Source organism: Pristiophorus japonicus, chromosome 1 (assembly GCF_044704955.1).
Source record: "Pristiophorus japonicus isolate sPriJap1 chromosome 1, sPriJap1.hap1, whole genome shotgun sequence".
NCBI classification, from domain to species: Eukaryota; Metazoa; Chordata; class Chondrichthyes; family Pristiophoridae; genus Pristiophorus; species Pristiophorus japonicus.
Window position 1 is genome coordinate 143,820,151 of NC_091977.1, and position 15,376 is coordinate 143,835,526.

At 44.4% G+C, this 15,376-nt stretch overlaps 1 protein-coding gene across 3 annotated transcripts in view; it reads right to left on the reverse strand.

Annotated features, from left to right (window-relative positions):
- LOC139265923 (aminopeptidase Q-like) overlaps positions 1–15,376 on the reverse strand; it is a 352,506-nt gene that overhangs the window by 203,192 nt on the left and 133,938 nt on the right. For all 3 annotated transcript variants that reach the window (XM_070883537.1, XM_070883528.1, XM_070883519.1), the window contains exons 3-4: positions 2,741–2,877; positions 477–603 (exon numbers count right to left, since the gene is read on the reverse strand). In XM_070883537.1, the coding sequence (XP_070739638.1) occupies positions 477–603; positions 2,741–2,877 (264 nt within the window). The remainder of the gene's footprint in view (positions 1–476; positions 604–2,740; positions 2,878–15,376) is intronic.

A 15,376-nucleotide genomic window follows, 5' to 3' on the forward strand; every position in this document is an offset into this window, starting at 1 on the left:
ACTATGGTAGGATTTGAACTCACGAGGGACGATTTTAGCCCTGGCCTCCCGAAGTGAATGAGTGTAAATGATGGCTGGGGGCTACCTGTTGCTGTTTTAACCTCGCCGATTCAGGTCAGTGGGTGCCTCCTCAATAATGAAAAGAATGGGCCTGCTGAAAAACTTCAGACCCCGCTTCAAATTTAACAGAGAATCGCGCACATTACGCACAGTTCTAGAGCCACCTGCAGAAGTAGCCGCCTGAAATTCCACGCCCGCCCACTACCTTCATGTCATCCCGCCAGATTTGAGTGGGAGCCAGGGTTGATTAATTTAACCTGAGAGATAAAATGGCTCAGGCATCAAGCTGGCCTTACACAGAACCTTGGAATAATGAAGTAATATAAATATATATATAAAATCAAGGCACTTTAGTTAATGCTGCAGTTGGCATTATTTAGGATCATATGATAAGAGTATATAAATAAGCGACTTACCTAATTTGGGAAGAGGGTAACTCACATTATAATATTCCTCAAAGTATGCGAGTATTGGGCCTGTTATGTTTAATGCATATTCAGCTTCACCATTCGATATATCTTCTTTATTTGCCCACACCCGAATCTGAAAAAGTAATTGAATTTAAAGTACAATCTTTAATTAAGATTTTTATTCCATGTTAAAATTCAGCAACATCACCTCTGCAGTTTATGTAATTCTATATCCTCGCTGATCGATTTGTTGTCTCTAGTAACTGTATTCGAATTCATACTTTTCACATTTCTTACATTACAACAATGATTACACTTGAAAAGTACTTAATAGCCTGTCAAGCACTTGGAACACCCTGAGGTTGTGCAAGGCACAATGTTACATAGAATTACGCAAAATATACAGCATGGAAATAGGTAATTTGGCTCAACTCGTCTATGCTGGTGTTGACAGTCCACATGCATCTCCTCTCCTGCCATCTGCCTCATCTCAGCCTTTCAGTATATCTTTCTATTCCCTTTTGAAAGAATCTAATCTATTTGCCTCAATCACTTCCTGTGGTAGCAAGTTCCACATTCTAACCACTCTCCGAGTAAATACATTTCTCCTTATTTCCTTACTGGAGTTATCAGTAACTACCTGGTATTTATGGCCCCTAGTTTTGGATTTTCACACAAGTGGAAACATTCTTTCTACATCTACCCTGACCAATTCATCATTTTAAATACCTCTATCAGGTCAGCTCTAAGTCCTCGAAAGAAAAAAGCCTCAACCTGTTCAATCTTTCCCAATAGCTGTAATCTCTCAGTTCTGGTACTTTCCTTGTAAATCTTTTTTGCACTTTCTCCAGTGCTTCTATGCCCTTTTTATAATATGGAGAACAGAACAGTGGACAGTTCGCTAAATGCGTCCTGACCAGGATCCGAAACAAGTTTAACATACCTTCATTGCTTTTGCATTCTGTACCCCAAGAAATAAATCCCAGTGCTTTGTTAGTATTTTTAATTACTTTGCTGACTTGCGATGCTGCTTTTAATGATTTGTTCACCCATATCCCTAGATCCCTTTGCTTTCTCCCCTATTTTTCTGACCAAAATGCATCACCTCACATTTATCTATGTTAAAGTTCATTTGCCACTTAACTGTCCATCTGAAAGTTTTCTAATATCTTCTTGTATTATGTTGCATTTTTCCACGATGTTAGCTATACTCTATTTGTTTGGTATCATCTATCAATTTTGAAATTGACTAACTTTTTCCTAAGTCCAAATCATTAATGTAAATTATGAATAACAGTGGTCCCAGCACTGATCCTTGTGGAACAACACTTTAAGGGCTAGAAATTCCCCAGCCTGTCATTATTTGATAAATAACGTCATTTTTGTGAAGAAATAAGAATAAAAATTTCGCCATTTTTTAACGGGGTAACTTTGGCCACAAAATACGCCTTTCTTTAAAAAACGGCGCTACACGAGGATTTCGCCAACTTTAATCCGAGACATAGCAACAGCAAAAATACAGGCCCTGGGAGGGGAGAAAACACACACAAAAAAATTGCAAAAAACAAAAAATCTAAAATCACGAAACATTTTCAAGACCCTTAACTAAGTCATCGCTGCAAAAGAATTGAAAAATAAAAACTTTAACTTACCTTTTTTGTAGGTCTTCCTACTTACCGACGTTTCTGAGGCTGCAACGCTTGTTTTTCTCGTGGTTTATTTTTGGACCTTAGTACGGGTTCACCAAATGGCCAAATTTAGCCGGTGCGTTTTTTTTGGGGTGTTGCACCTTGGCGATCTGCTTTTTGCCGATATTTTGAAACCGCCATTTTTAACCTTTGGGCAATTTTGTTAGTTTTCTTTTAATGACAAAAAAGCATTTTTAACACAAAAAAAGCGTTAAAATGTGCATTAGGTTGACTAATTTCTAGCCCACAATTCCTTCCTCTGATCTGAATAACTACCCTTTACCCCACTCTCTGCTTTCTATTTTTTAGCCTATCTGCTATCCATTCGCCGATTTGTCTTTTGACTCCACCTTTATAAATCCATGTCTTTCTTTTTTTTTAAGTTTTCTTCAAAGTGGTTCAATTTAAAAGCTGCTCAATCCAGTTCAAAAACATGCCTTTCCATTAACCCAATTTATTCTCAACTAAAATTGAATATGTCTTAGTTACATTAGTAGAGGTAAATTTGTTTCAAAATTTCCAAAGAAAAAAAACACATAAGTCATAGAAATAATAATAAATATTAAGATCATTGATAGTTACCTCTATGTCATTGTAAGTTGTGTTAATGTAATCATAGTCACAAACAACAAAAGCAGTTATATAGGTAGACATCTTCACGGTGGTGTTAAATGTTGTAACTTTCCATGTTCCGTTCTCGTCCAGTCTTTCAGAAACATCTACAAATTCAAAACATTCAACTTAAATAGTTTCCTATTGCTTTTGCAGTCATCATCATCATCATCATAGGCAGTCCCTCGGAATCGAGGAAGACTTGCTTCCACTCTTAGCATGAGTTCTTAGGTGGCTGAACAGTCCAATATGAGAACCATAGACTCTGTCACAGGTGGGACAAATAGTCGTTGAGGGAAGGGATGGGTGGAACTGGTTTGCTGCGCGCTCTTTCCGCTGCCTGCGCTTGATTTCTGCAAGCTGTCGACTTCGAGACTCAAGGTGCTCAGTGCCCTCTCAGATGCACTTCCTCCACTTCGGGTGGTCTTTGGCCAGGGACTCACAGGTGTCAGTGGGGATGTTGCACTTTATCAGGGAGGCTTTGAGGGTGAACAATGCTGGCATTATACAGACCCATCTGTTGCTGCTCATGGGTTTAGTCTCTGACAGAGATATTTACTTCAAAGAAATGCCTGACTTTACAGATGGTGAGATTTCTGATGTTCTGAATGAATTTGTTGTTGCTTAATCCAAAGCAAAGGTACACTGATTATAAGTGGGCCATTGCCACAATGATAGCATATAAGCTGACATATCAAGCAAGTTTGTGCAATGTTCTTGGCACACTGCTATATTCTATGTTTTGCAATGGTGACTGTTTTACTTTTGTGAGTCAGCCCATTACAATGTTGGGATGGAAGAAATTGTTCTCATACATAGAAATTGGCATTATACTTTTACACAATACCTTGGAATAGTAAAGTGATTGTGATACTAAACTGCAATTTTCAAACCCTTGGTAGGTTTCATCATTATTGAAGAACTTGTGTTGTGCTTTATTGTATTATCACTAAACTGGTTACTAACTGTTATGCTGTCTTATGGGGCATTCACCAGTCTCCTACAATGGGTTGTCATGGATCCATATTTGGTTATTAGAGGTGGATTAGCAGATGGTACAGCAGGCCAGTTGACTGACAGCGGGTAGCCTGCATGAACATCATTGTACGCCTCATCCAGGCTCCCTGTCCCACCACTCACCATGCAGCCCCAAGACCACCAGCTTGACCAGCAAATGGTAAGTCTTTTGCACATGTGATTTCAGTGAGGAAGGGGAGTGAAACACTTGGGGCTAGAAATTCGTTTCTCAGCAATAATTGCACTTATCCGCCCAAATTACCGTTATGGCAACGCTATGGCTATGAGGCAGTAAATTCGAGCTTCAATTTGTGCAGCGGTAAAAATCGGCGTTGCATGAGGATTCGTGGCGCAAACCATCACAAAACATTCACAAGGCACTGAACTAGCTAATCGCTGCAAAAGAATTAAAAAATAAAAACTTTAACTTACCTTTTTTGCAGATCTTCATACTTACCGCTGATCCTAGGGCCGCAACGCAGCTTTTACCGTGGTGATTTTCTTTGTCCTAAATACGGGTGTGCTCAGAGGAGCTAAATTTTTGGCAAAAGCGATATTTCGAGTTTGCATGGCAGCATTCCTCTCTCCAGCGGTATTTGAAAAGTGCCGCCGCAGGAATTTTCCAAATTTCCCGCTGCACCATTTTTCGCCAAAAAACGGCGAAATATCACCGAAAAAACAGTCGCAAGGTCGGCAAATTTTTAGCCCCAATTGCAAACTTTGCCTAGATTCCCAGATTCCAACCGCACAAGTTATAACAGTGTATGATCCTCAAAGTGGACCACTATGGGTACCTGGATGCACAATGGGTCAAAGGTGAAAGGTATGTGTTCTTTCATTGCTAGGGACAAAAAGAAAAAGAAAACATTTCCATTGCCAGCAACCTGAAATAAAAATAGAAAATTCTAGAAATAGCATCTGTTGGGAAAATAAGTTAGCAGTTTGGGTACATCTTCATCAAAATGGGACCACAAATTTTCAGTTTTAGAATCATTCGAACAACAACTTGCATTTATGCAGCACCATTAACATAGTGTTGGCCCAGAAATTCCTGCCTCCCGGGTCCGTGTACTTTTACAGGTATAAAAGTTTTAAAATACACAAAAACATTTTAAAATAAAATGATAAAAACACATTTTATTGTTAAAAACCCTCCCCACTATGGTAAGTTTATTTTAAACCACAATTAAAAAAACTTTTAAAAATCCCCAAAATATTTTTGTTTTCTAATACATAAATAACTTTAATTTAAATTAATAAAAATATGTGGTGTATTTTTTCTATTTTTTATTAATATTTTAGGTGTTTTGCGGGGGATTCTCATTCATAATAATAGGAACTCCAACTTAGTTCCCATTATTATGAATGAGAATATACTATACCTATTGGCTGCCCAGAACCATGTGACTACAGCTCCAGCCCTGCACACGTCCAGACGTGCACGTGCTCCGAAGCGCAGTGAGTGGAGGCCTCAGGACCGGGAACTCGCGTGGGCGCAGCTGGAACAGGTGGGTGCACATCTTTTTAAAGTTTTTCCCTCAATTGCCTGCAGGAAGCAGTCAACTGGGATTTCTGGGCCAAAATGCCCCAAGGTGCTTCACAGGAACATTATCAAACACAATTTGACACTGAGCCACATAAGGAGGTATTAGGGCAGGTGACCAAAAATTTAGATAAAGAGGTATGTTTTAAGGAGTGTCCTAAAGGAGGAGAGAGAGGCAGAGAGGCAGAGAGACTTGCGGGGGCTGGGGAGAGGGGGCGGGGGAATTCCAGAGCTCATGGCCCTGGATAGCTGAAGACACGGTTACCAATGGTGGAGTGATTAAAATCGGGGATGTGCAAGAGGCTAGAATTGGAGAAGTGCAGAGGTTTCAGAGGGTGGTAGGGCTGGAGGAGTTTACAGAGATAGGGAGGGGAGAGGCCATAGAGGGATTTGAAAACAAGGCTGAGAATTTTAAAATTGGGATGTTGCCAGACTGGGAGCCAATGTAGGTCAGCGAGCACAGGTGCAATAGGTAAACTGGACTTGGGCGAGTTAGAATACAGGCAGCAGATTTTTGGATTAATTCAGGATTATGGAGAGTGAAAGATGGGAGGCCAGCCAGGAGTGCATTGGAATAGTCAAGTCAAGCGGTAACAAAAGGAATGCTTGAGTCTTTCAACAGCAGATGAGCTGAGGCAGGACGGAGATGGGTGATGTTACTATTTTATATGTGGACTTGTATTTACTCTGTACAGCCACCAGAGGGCTCATCCCCTGGAGTCCCAAGGGATCCCATAATCCCTTGGGAGCACAGGTATTTAAGGAGGCTTCACAGGTTGGAGAGGCACTCTGGAGACTTGCAATAAAAGACTAAGGTCACACTTTACTTTGAGCTCACAGTGTTCAGTCTGACTCTTTCTCCATACACAACAACTGGCGATGAGATACAGATAGCGAACCCAAATTTGCAGAGAACAGTGGGCATCCTGGAGAAATTCTCGGATTGGGAAATTTTGTGGAGCGACTCGACCAATACTTTGTGGCCAACGAGCTAGATGGGGAAGAGAGCACTGCCAAAAGAAGGGCGATCCTCCTCACCGTCTGTGGGGCACCAACGTCTTGCCTCATGAAGAATCTGCTCACTCCAGTGAAACCCACGGAGAAATCGTACGATGATTTGTGCACACTAGTCCGAGAGCATTTGAACCCGAAGGAAAGCGTTCTGATGGCGAGGTACCGGTTCTACACCTACAAAAGGTCTGAAGGTCAGGAAGTGGCGAGTTATGTCACCGAGTTAAGACACCTTGCAGGACATTGCGAATTTGAAGGACATTTGGAGCACATGCTCAGACATTTTATCGTACTTGGCATTGGCCACGAAACCATACTTCGTAAACTTTTGACTGTAGAGACCCCAACCTTGAGTAAGGCCAGAGCGATAGCCCAGGCGTTCATTGCCACCAGTGACAATATGAAGCAAATCTCTGAGCACACAAGTGCTGCTACAAGTACTGTGAACAAAGTGATATTGTTTTCGAATCATAACGTACAGGGCAGGTCACACATACCTGCAGCTGCACGTCCGCAGATGACTCAGAGTTCACCATCAAGGGTGATGAATGCAAAGCCATTAACACCTTGTTGGCGCTGCGGGGGTGATCATCGTTTCCATTCATGCCAATTCAAAGAGTATATTTGCAAAGGCTGTGCAACAATGGGACACCACCAACGAGTGTGCAGGCGAGCTGCAAAGCCTGTTAAACCTGCAAACCACCATGTTGCAGAGGAGGACAGATTCATGGAGGATCACGACGAACCAGAGCCTCAGATCGAGGAGGCAGAGATACATGGGGTGCACACATTCGCCACGAATTGTCCCCCGATAATGCTGAATGTTGAACTAAATGGACTCCTGGTGTCAATGGAGCTGGACACGGGCGCGAGCCAGTCCACCATGGTCAAAAAGATTTTCGAAAGGCTGCGGTGCAACAAGGCCTCAAGGCCAGTCTTAACTCCAGTTCGCACGAAACTAAGAACTTACACTAAAGAACTGATTCCTGTCATCGGCAGTGCTACCGTAAAGGTTTCCTACGATGGAGTGGTGCACAAGCTACCACTCTGGGTGGTACCGGGCGATGGTCCCACGCTGCTCGGCAGGAGCTGGCTGCGAAAGATACGCTGGAACTGGGACGACATCCGAGCACTATTGCCCGCTGATGACACTTCGTGTGCCCAGGTCTTACACAAATTTCCTTCGCTGTTCGAACCAGGCATCGGGAAATTCCAAGAAGCAAAAGTGCAGATCCATCTAATTCCGGGGGTGCGACCCATCCATCACAAGGTGAGAGCAATACCATACACGATGAGAGAAAGGGTAGAGATCGAGCTAGACCGGCTGTAAAGAGAGGGCATCATTTCACCGATCGAGCTCAGCGAGTGGGCCACTCCTATTGTCCGAGTCCTAAAGGGAGATGGCACCATCAGAATCTGTGGCGATTACAAAGTAACGATCAATCGTTTCTCCCTGCAGGACCAATACCCACTACCAAAGGTCGATGACCTCTTTGCAATGCTGGCGGGAGGAAAGACGTTCACGAAGCTGGATCTGACTTCAGCCTACATGATGCAGGAACTGGAGGAATCATCAATGGCCCTCACCTGCATCAACATGCACAAAGGTCTTTTTGTTTATAACAGATGCCAGTTTGGAATCCGATTAGTGGCAGGGATATTCCAGAGAAACATGGAAAGTTTACTGAAGTCGGTCCCATGGTCTTCCAGGATGACATCTTGATCACAGGTCAGAACACAGTCGAGCACCTGCAGAACTTGGAGGAGGTTCTTAATCGACTCAACCACGTGGAGCTCAGGTTAAAACACTCGAAGTGCGTTTTCCTGGTGCCTGAAGTGGAGTTCTTGAGAAGGAGGATTGTGGCGGACGGCATCAGGCCCACTAATGTGAAGACAGAGGCAATCGAGAACGCACCAAGGCCATAGAACGTGACGGAGCTGCGGTCGTTTTTGGGACTCATGAACTACTTTGGTAACTTCTTACCGGGTCTCAGCACACTGCTAGAACCACTACACGTCTTACTATGAAAAGGAGATGAATGGGTTTGGGGCAAAAGCCAAGAAAATGCCTTCGTAAAAGCGAGAAAATTGTTATGCTCAAACAAATCACTTGTGTTGTATGATCCATGTAAGGGTTTGGTACTAGCATATGATGCATCGCCATATGGCGTCGGGTGTGTATTGCAACAAGCTAATGATTTCGCGAAACTGCAACTGGTTGCTTATGCATCCAGGAGTCTGTCTCTAAGGCTGAGAGAGCCTCCAGCATTATTGAAAAAGAAGCATTAGCGTGTGTCCATGGGGTAAAGAAAATGCATCAATACCTGTTTGGGCTAAAATTCGAATTGGAAACTGACCATAAGCCACTTATATCCCTGTTTTCCGAGAGTAAAGGGATAAATACCAATGCATCGGCCCGCATCCAAAGATGGGTGCTCATGTTGTCCGCATACAACTACGCCATCCACCACAGGCCAGACACAGAAAACTGCGCCGATGCTCTCAGTAGGCTGCCATTGCCCACCACGGGGGAAATGGCGCAGCCCGCAGATCAAGCCATGGTTATGGAAGCTTTTGAAAGTGAACAATCACCCGTCACTGCCCGGCAGATCAAAACCTGGACAAGCCAGGACCACTTATTATCTCTGGTCAAAAGCTGTGTGCTTCACGGGAGCTGGTCCAGTGTCCCAGTGGAAATGTAGGAAGAGATAAAGCCGTTCCAGTGGCGCAAAGATGAAATGTCTATACAGGCAGACTGCCTCCTGTGGGCCAATAGAGTAGTGGTCCCCAAGAAGGGCAGAGACACCTTCATCAATGATCTCCACAGTACCCACCCAGGCATCGTAATGATGAAAGCAACAGCCAGATCCCACGTGTGGTGGCCCGGTATCGAAGCGGACTTAAGTGTCCTGCGTTCACAGATGTCATACATGCTCACAGTTAAGCAATGTACCCAGGGAGGCGCTGCTACGTTTATGGTCTTGGCCCTCCAAACAGTGTTCAGTCTGACTCTTTCTCCATACACAACAGTTACGGAGATAGAATTAGGCGGATTTGATGATGGAGCAGATATGTGGTTGGTGGCTCATCTCTGGGTCAAATAGGATGCCAAGGTTGTATACGGTCTGATTCACCCTCAGACAGTGACCAGGGAGAAGGATGAAGTTGGTGGCTAGGTAATGGAGTTTGTGGTGGGGCTGAAGACAATGGCTCCGTCTTCCCATTATTTAATTGGAGGACATTTTTGCTGATCCATTATTGGATGTCAGACAAGCAGCGTGACAAATCAGAGACAGTGGAGGGGTCGAGAGAAGTGGTGTTGAGTTGGAGCTGGGTGTCGTCAGCGTTATGTGGAAACTGTATTTTCGGATGATGTTGCTGAGGGGCAGCATGTAGATGAGAAATAGGAGGCAGCCAAGGATAGTTACTTGGGGACACCAGATGTAATGATGCAGGGGCGGGAAGGGAAGTCATTGCAGGTGATTCTTTGGCTAATGCGACTGGATAGATAAGAATGGAAGCAGGCGAGAGCAGTTCCACCCAGCTGGATGGCGGAGGAGAGAGTTGGTTGAGATCGACACCTGAAATCTTTTTCTTTACAAATGTTCTCAGACCAACAATGAATTTTAAACATTTTTTACTTTGTCAGACTAATGGGTTTATCATTTCTCGGTTCCTCCCTACCAGCCTTCTTAAATAACGGAGTGACATTGACAATTTTTCCATCCAAGGGGGCAATTTCTCAATCAAGAGAGCTTTGAAAGATCATGACTAAAGAATCTGCAATTTCCTCACTTAATTCTTTTAATGCCCTGAGGTGGAAACCATCAGGTCCTCAAGATTTGTCAATCGTCAGTCTCATTATTTTCTCCATTACTATTTTTTACTTGTATTGAATCCAGTAAGTTCCTCTCCTTGATTTATTTTTAGATTTCCTTATACCTCCGGTATTTTGTCCTCTTCCTCTACTTTGTTCCAAAACTACATGGTTCTGCAATGTACCAGGAATAGGCTTTGGGGTGGTTCTCTTGTCATTTCCTCAGATGGAGCTGTTAGTAAGAGGGTGTTGGTGACTTATTCCTGTTGTTCTGCGGGCATGTTGCTGTGGGAATCCCAGTTCTGATGATAGCCAGTGGTCTCCGCTGAGATTTCAAAATCCCTCACCCATGGTGGTGCTACAAATGTTTTAAAGTTCTTCAGGACTGATCGTTATTGTGTCTTGGATTTATGGGCCCTAAAGCCTCAATGTTATCAGTGGAGATGCTCCAAATATGCTCACACATTGGCCGGAATTTTCTTGAGTCCATGCGGGTGGGATTGGAGGTGGGTTGGGAGTGAAAACAGGTTGGGAAATTGCTGCTGTCGTGCCTCCTCATGCCTTTCACTCGGGCACGTTTACCAGTGCGGACACGCCCTGAAAGGCAGAGACGGCCGAGCTAATTTAGATCATCTTTAGGTACTTGTTAGATCATTTAGTGTCTTTTTAACCCTAACTTTCCACTTTCACTGCACGAGCACGGGAATCACACAGCTCGGGAACCACATCTGTGAACCTGAGGTGGTGGTTCAGTGGTCTTTGATGGAACACATTAGTGCACAGCATGGAAAGTATAATAAAAACTCCCAGCTGACATCCGGTTACATAAGGCATTATCAGCACAGATTTAGCTTTTGAGAGGTTGCAAGTGTTTCCAGCAAAGTTGAATCCACTGTCACCTCCTTGGTAGAACATATCACACCACTGACAGATTGTTTCTGTCATCTCTACTTGACCTGCCATCTATTACATCAGCATGGGTGCCCTTTATACAGTCTCACTTTGCTCCTCAGAATCGGACCACGATGAGCCCCAACACCAGCCACACCAGGGACACAAGCAGCACCAACAACACCACCACCAACCTTCTCCTCAACCACCTGATGCTGCACAGGACAGAGGGCATCAGCACAGGGCTGCAGCGCACTGGAGGCGATACCCCCAACACAGGGTATACCGGCAGAGAATGAGCTTTCTCAACAGGATGGTGCAACAATGCCAAAGGAGGCGCAGGCTATTGCTCCAGGTCACTGCAGACATTTGCACAATTGCTGGAGCAAGAACTGCAGCCCAGAGAACCTGGGGGGACATGCCTTACCAGTGGCTGTGAAAGTCACCAGCGCCCTCACCTTCCTTGCCTCAAGCTCCCTCCAGGATTCTGCAGCAGATATTTGTGGCATCTTGCAGTCAATCAGCGACAGATGCATCACACAGGTCACCGATGCCCTCTTTGACAAGTCAGCCAATTATATCAACTTTGCCACTGATAAAGCCTGTGTTACTGAGAGTGCGCTGGGCTTTGCCGCTCAGGCAGGCTTCCCACGGATGCTAGACATCATCGACTGCACACGTGGTCATCAGGGCACCCCATCATCACCCAGGAGACTTTGTCAACCACAAGGGCTTCCACTTCCTCAATGTGGAACTCGACGGCAACACAGGAAGATCATATGCATGTGTTTGCCAAATTCCCTGGCAGCTATCATGACTCGTTCATCCTGCACCAGTCCACCCTCCATCAGCTCTTTGTTCCTCCAACAGGCTGGCTGCTCAGAGACAAGGGCTATCCACAGAAGACATGGCTCATAACACACTGAGGAGGCCAAGTACTGAGGCTGAGGAAAGATATAATGAAAGCCATGTCTCCACCAGATGTGTCATAGAGCAGACAATAAGCATGCTAAAAGTGTGCTTCAGATGCCTTGACAGATCTGGAGGAGTCCATCAGTATGCACCAGCCAGGGTCTCCAGAACCATCGTGGTCTGCTGTGCCCTGCTTAACAAAGCGCGAAAGCGAGAATTAGCGCTGTATGAGGAGCAAGGCACTGAGTGCACAGCCTCTTCAGAGGAGGAGGAGCTGGAAGAACCGGCAGGGCAGATCCCACCAGCACCCGAGCTCATCGCTGCCTGAGAGGCCAGGGATGGGCTCATCATGGCCAGATTTACTTAACTTTATGCTGTACACCCTAGCTGCCACATGCTACATCAGGTTGGCACCATCCCACACCAACACAATAAAGGATCCCCACAATGCCCAAGCCATTCCTTTCATACTCAACTGCCATTGCTGGAGGTACTGTTATGTCTCATCATTCACTGCAACTCACTAAGCCACTTCCAAAGGCATGCACAAATCTGACCAAGTGTTGAAAATAAAGATTTTTATGTTTGACAGCACATTAGCGGAAACTTTACATAAACATTGAATAAAACACCCAAGTGATTACCCTTGTGCATCAACTGAGGTGTACGCGTGCTTCTTCGAGCTGCAACCCCTGTGGCTTCAGCAGAGGTAGAGACTGACTGCTTACTACCCTATTGCGACTGCATAGACACTTTTGGTGGACGTCCTCTGGGTCTTGGAGCCTTTGATGGCCCCTCCTGTGACTGTGCAGGGGCAGAGTAAGCCATCGCGATCTGAGGAGGCATCTGGGGCTCTGACTGAGGGGGATGCAATGGGGGAGAAGTGTGAGTGCCCATTTGAGAGGAGCCCCCATTTCCATATCCCCTCTTACCATCATCCCTTTTGGGAGTATGATATTATAGCTATTACTGAGAAATGGCTGAAATAAGGGCAGAAACACAGCTCAACATTTCTGGTTACAGGTTTTTCAGATGGAATACAGAGGGCTCGAAAATAGACAACAAGGGAGTTTGGCATCACTAAATGGTATATATTTCGTTACACGGAATATGGAGAATAAGGCTGTTAAGCTGAGAGAAAAAATAGACACTTGGCAGTACGATATTATAGCCATTACTGAGATATGGCTGAAAGAAAGACAAGTATGGCAGCTCGACATTCTTGCATATAGGGTTTTCAGGCGGGATAGAGATTGTGGTAAAAAAGGAGAGGGGATCGCAGTATTAATTAAAGAGACAATTACAGCTGTGAGAAGGGATGATATGTTAGAGGGGTCATCAAATGCGGCCATATGGGTTGAACTGAAGAACAAAGGGGCATTCACACTGCGGGAGTGTACTATAGACCCCCAAACAGTCAGTGTGAGATAGAAAGGCAAATATGTGGGCAACATGCTGCGATGTGCAAAAACTATAGGGCAGTAATAGTAGGGGATTTCAACTATCCTAAAATTAACTGGGATAGAATTAGTGTGAAGGACATTGAGGGTGAAGAATTCCTAAAAAGCATTCAGGAGAACTTTTTAGCCAGTGCGTAGTAACCCAATAAGAGAAAGGGGCACTTCTGGACTTTGTTTTAGGGAATGAAGCTGGGCAGGTGGAAGGGGTATCAGCGGGAGAGCATTTTGGTGTTAGTGATCATAATTCAGTTAGAATTAGGGTAAAGGACAAAGATAGACCAGGAATAAAAGTTCTCAATTGGGGAAAAGCCAATTTTACTAAGCTGAGATCTGATTGAGCCAAAGTGGACTGGAAACAATTACTTGAAGTTAAATCAGTGTCAGAACAGTGGGAGGCATTCAAGGAGGGGATCGTGAGGGTTCAGAGCAAGTATGTTCTCTTCAACTAAAAAGGGTGCAATTAACAAATCTAGAGCCCTCTGGATGTCAAGGGACATACAGGGTAGGATAAAGAAAAAAAGGGAGGCTTATGACAGATACCAAGGGCTCAATGCTGCAGAAACCCTAGAGGAGTATAGAAAATGCAGTGGTGCAATTAAAAAGGAAATTAGGAAAGCAAAGAGAGAGCATTAAAAAATATTGGCAAGTACATAAGAACATAAGAACATAAGAATTAGGAACAGGAGTAGGCCATCTAGCCCCTCGAGCCTGCTCCGCCATTCAACAAGATCATGGCTGATCTGGCCGTGGACTCAGCTCCACTTACCCGCCCGCTCCCCATAACCCTTAATTCCCTTATTGGTTAAAAATCTATCTATCTGTGATTTGATTCAATGAGCTAGCCTCAACTGCTTCCTTGGGCAGAGAATTCCACAGATTCACAACCCTCTGGGAGAAGAAATTCCTTCTCAACTCAGTTTTAAATTGGCTCCCCCGTATTTTGAGGCTGTGCCCCCTAGTTCTAGTCTCCCCGATCAGTGGAAACAACCTCTCTGCCTCTATCCTGTCTATCCCTTTCATTATTTTAAATGTTTCTGTAAGATCACCCCTCATCCTTCTGAACTCCAACGAGTAAAGACCCAGTCTACTCAATCTATCATCATAAAGTAACCCCCTCATCTCCGGTATCAGCCTGGTGAATCATCTCTGTACCCCCTCCAAAGCTAGTATATCCTTCCTTAAGTAAGGTGACCAAAACTGCACGCAGTACTCCAGGTGCGGCCTCACCAATACCCTGTACAGTTGCAGCAGGACCTCCCTGTTTTAGTACTTCATCCCTCTCGCAATGAAGGCCAACATTCCATTTGCCTTCCTGATTACCTGCTGCACCTACAAACTAACCTTTTGGGATTCATGCACAAGGACCCCCAGGTCCCTCTGCACCGCAGCATGTTGTAATTTCTCCCCATTCAAATAATATTCCCTTTTACTGTTTTTTTTTCCAAAGTGGATGACCTCACATTTTCCGACATTGTATTCCATCTGCCAAAGCTTAGCCCATTCGCTTAACCTATCTCAATCTCTTTGCAGCCTCTCTGTGTCCTCTACACAATCCGCTTTCCCACTAATCTTTGTGTCATCTGCAAATTTTGTTACACTATACTCTGTCCCCTCTTCCAGGTCATCTATGTATATTGTAAACAGTTGTGGTCCCAGCACCGATCCCTGTGGCACACCACTAACCACCGATTTCCAACCCGAAAAGGACCCATTTATCCCGACTCTCTGCTTTCTGTTAGCCAGCCAATTCTCTATCCATGCTAATACATTTCCTCTAACTCTGTGTACCTTTATCTTCTGCAGTAACCTTTTGTGTGGCATCTTATTGAATGCCTTTTGGAAACCTAAATACACCACATCCATCGGTACATCTCTATCCACCATGCTCATTATATCCTCAAAAAATTCCAGTAAATTAGTTAAACATGATTTCCCCTTCATGAATCCATGTTGCG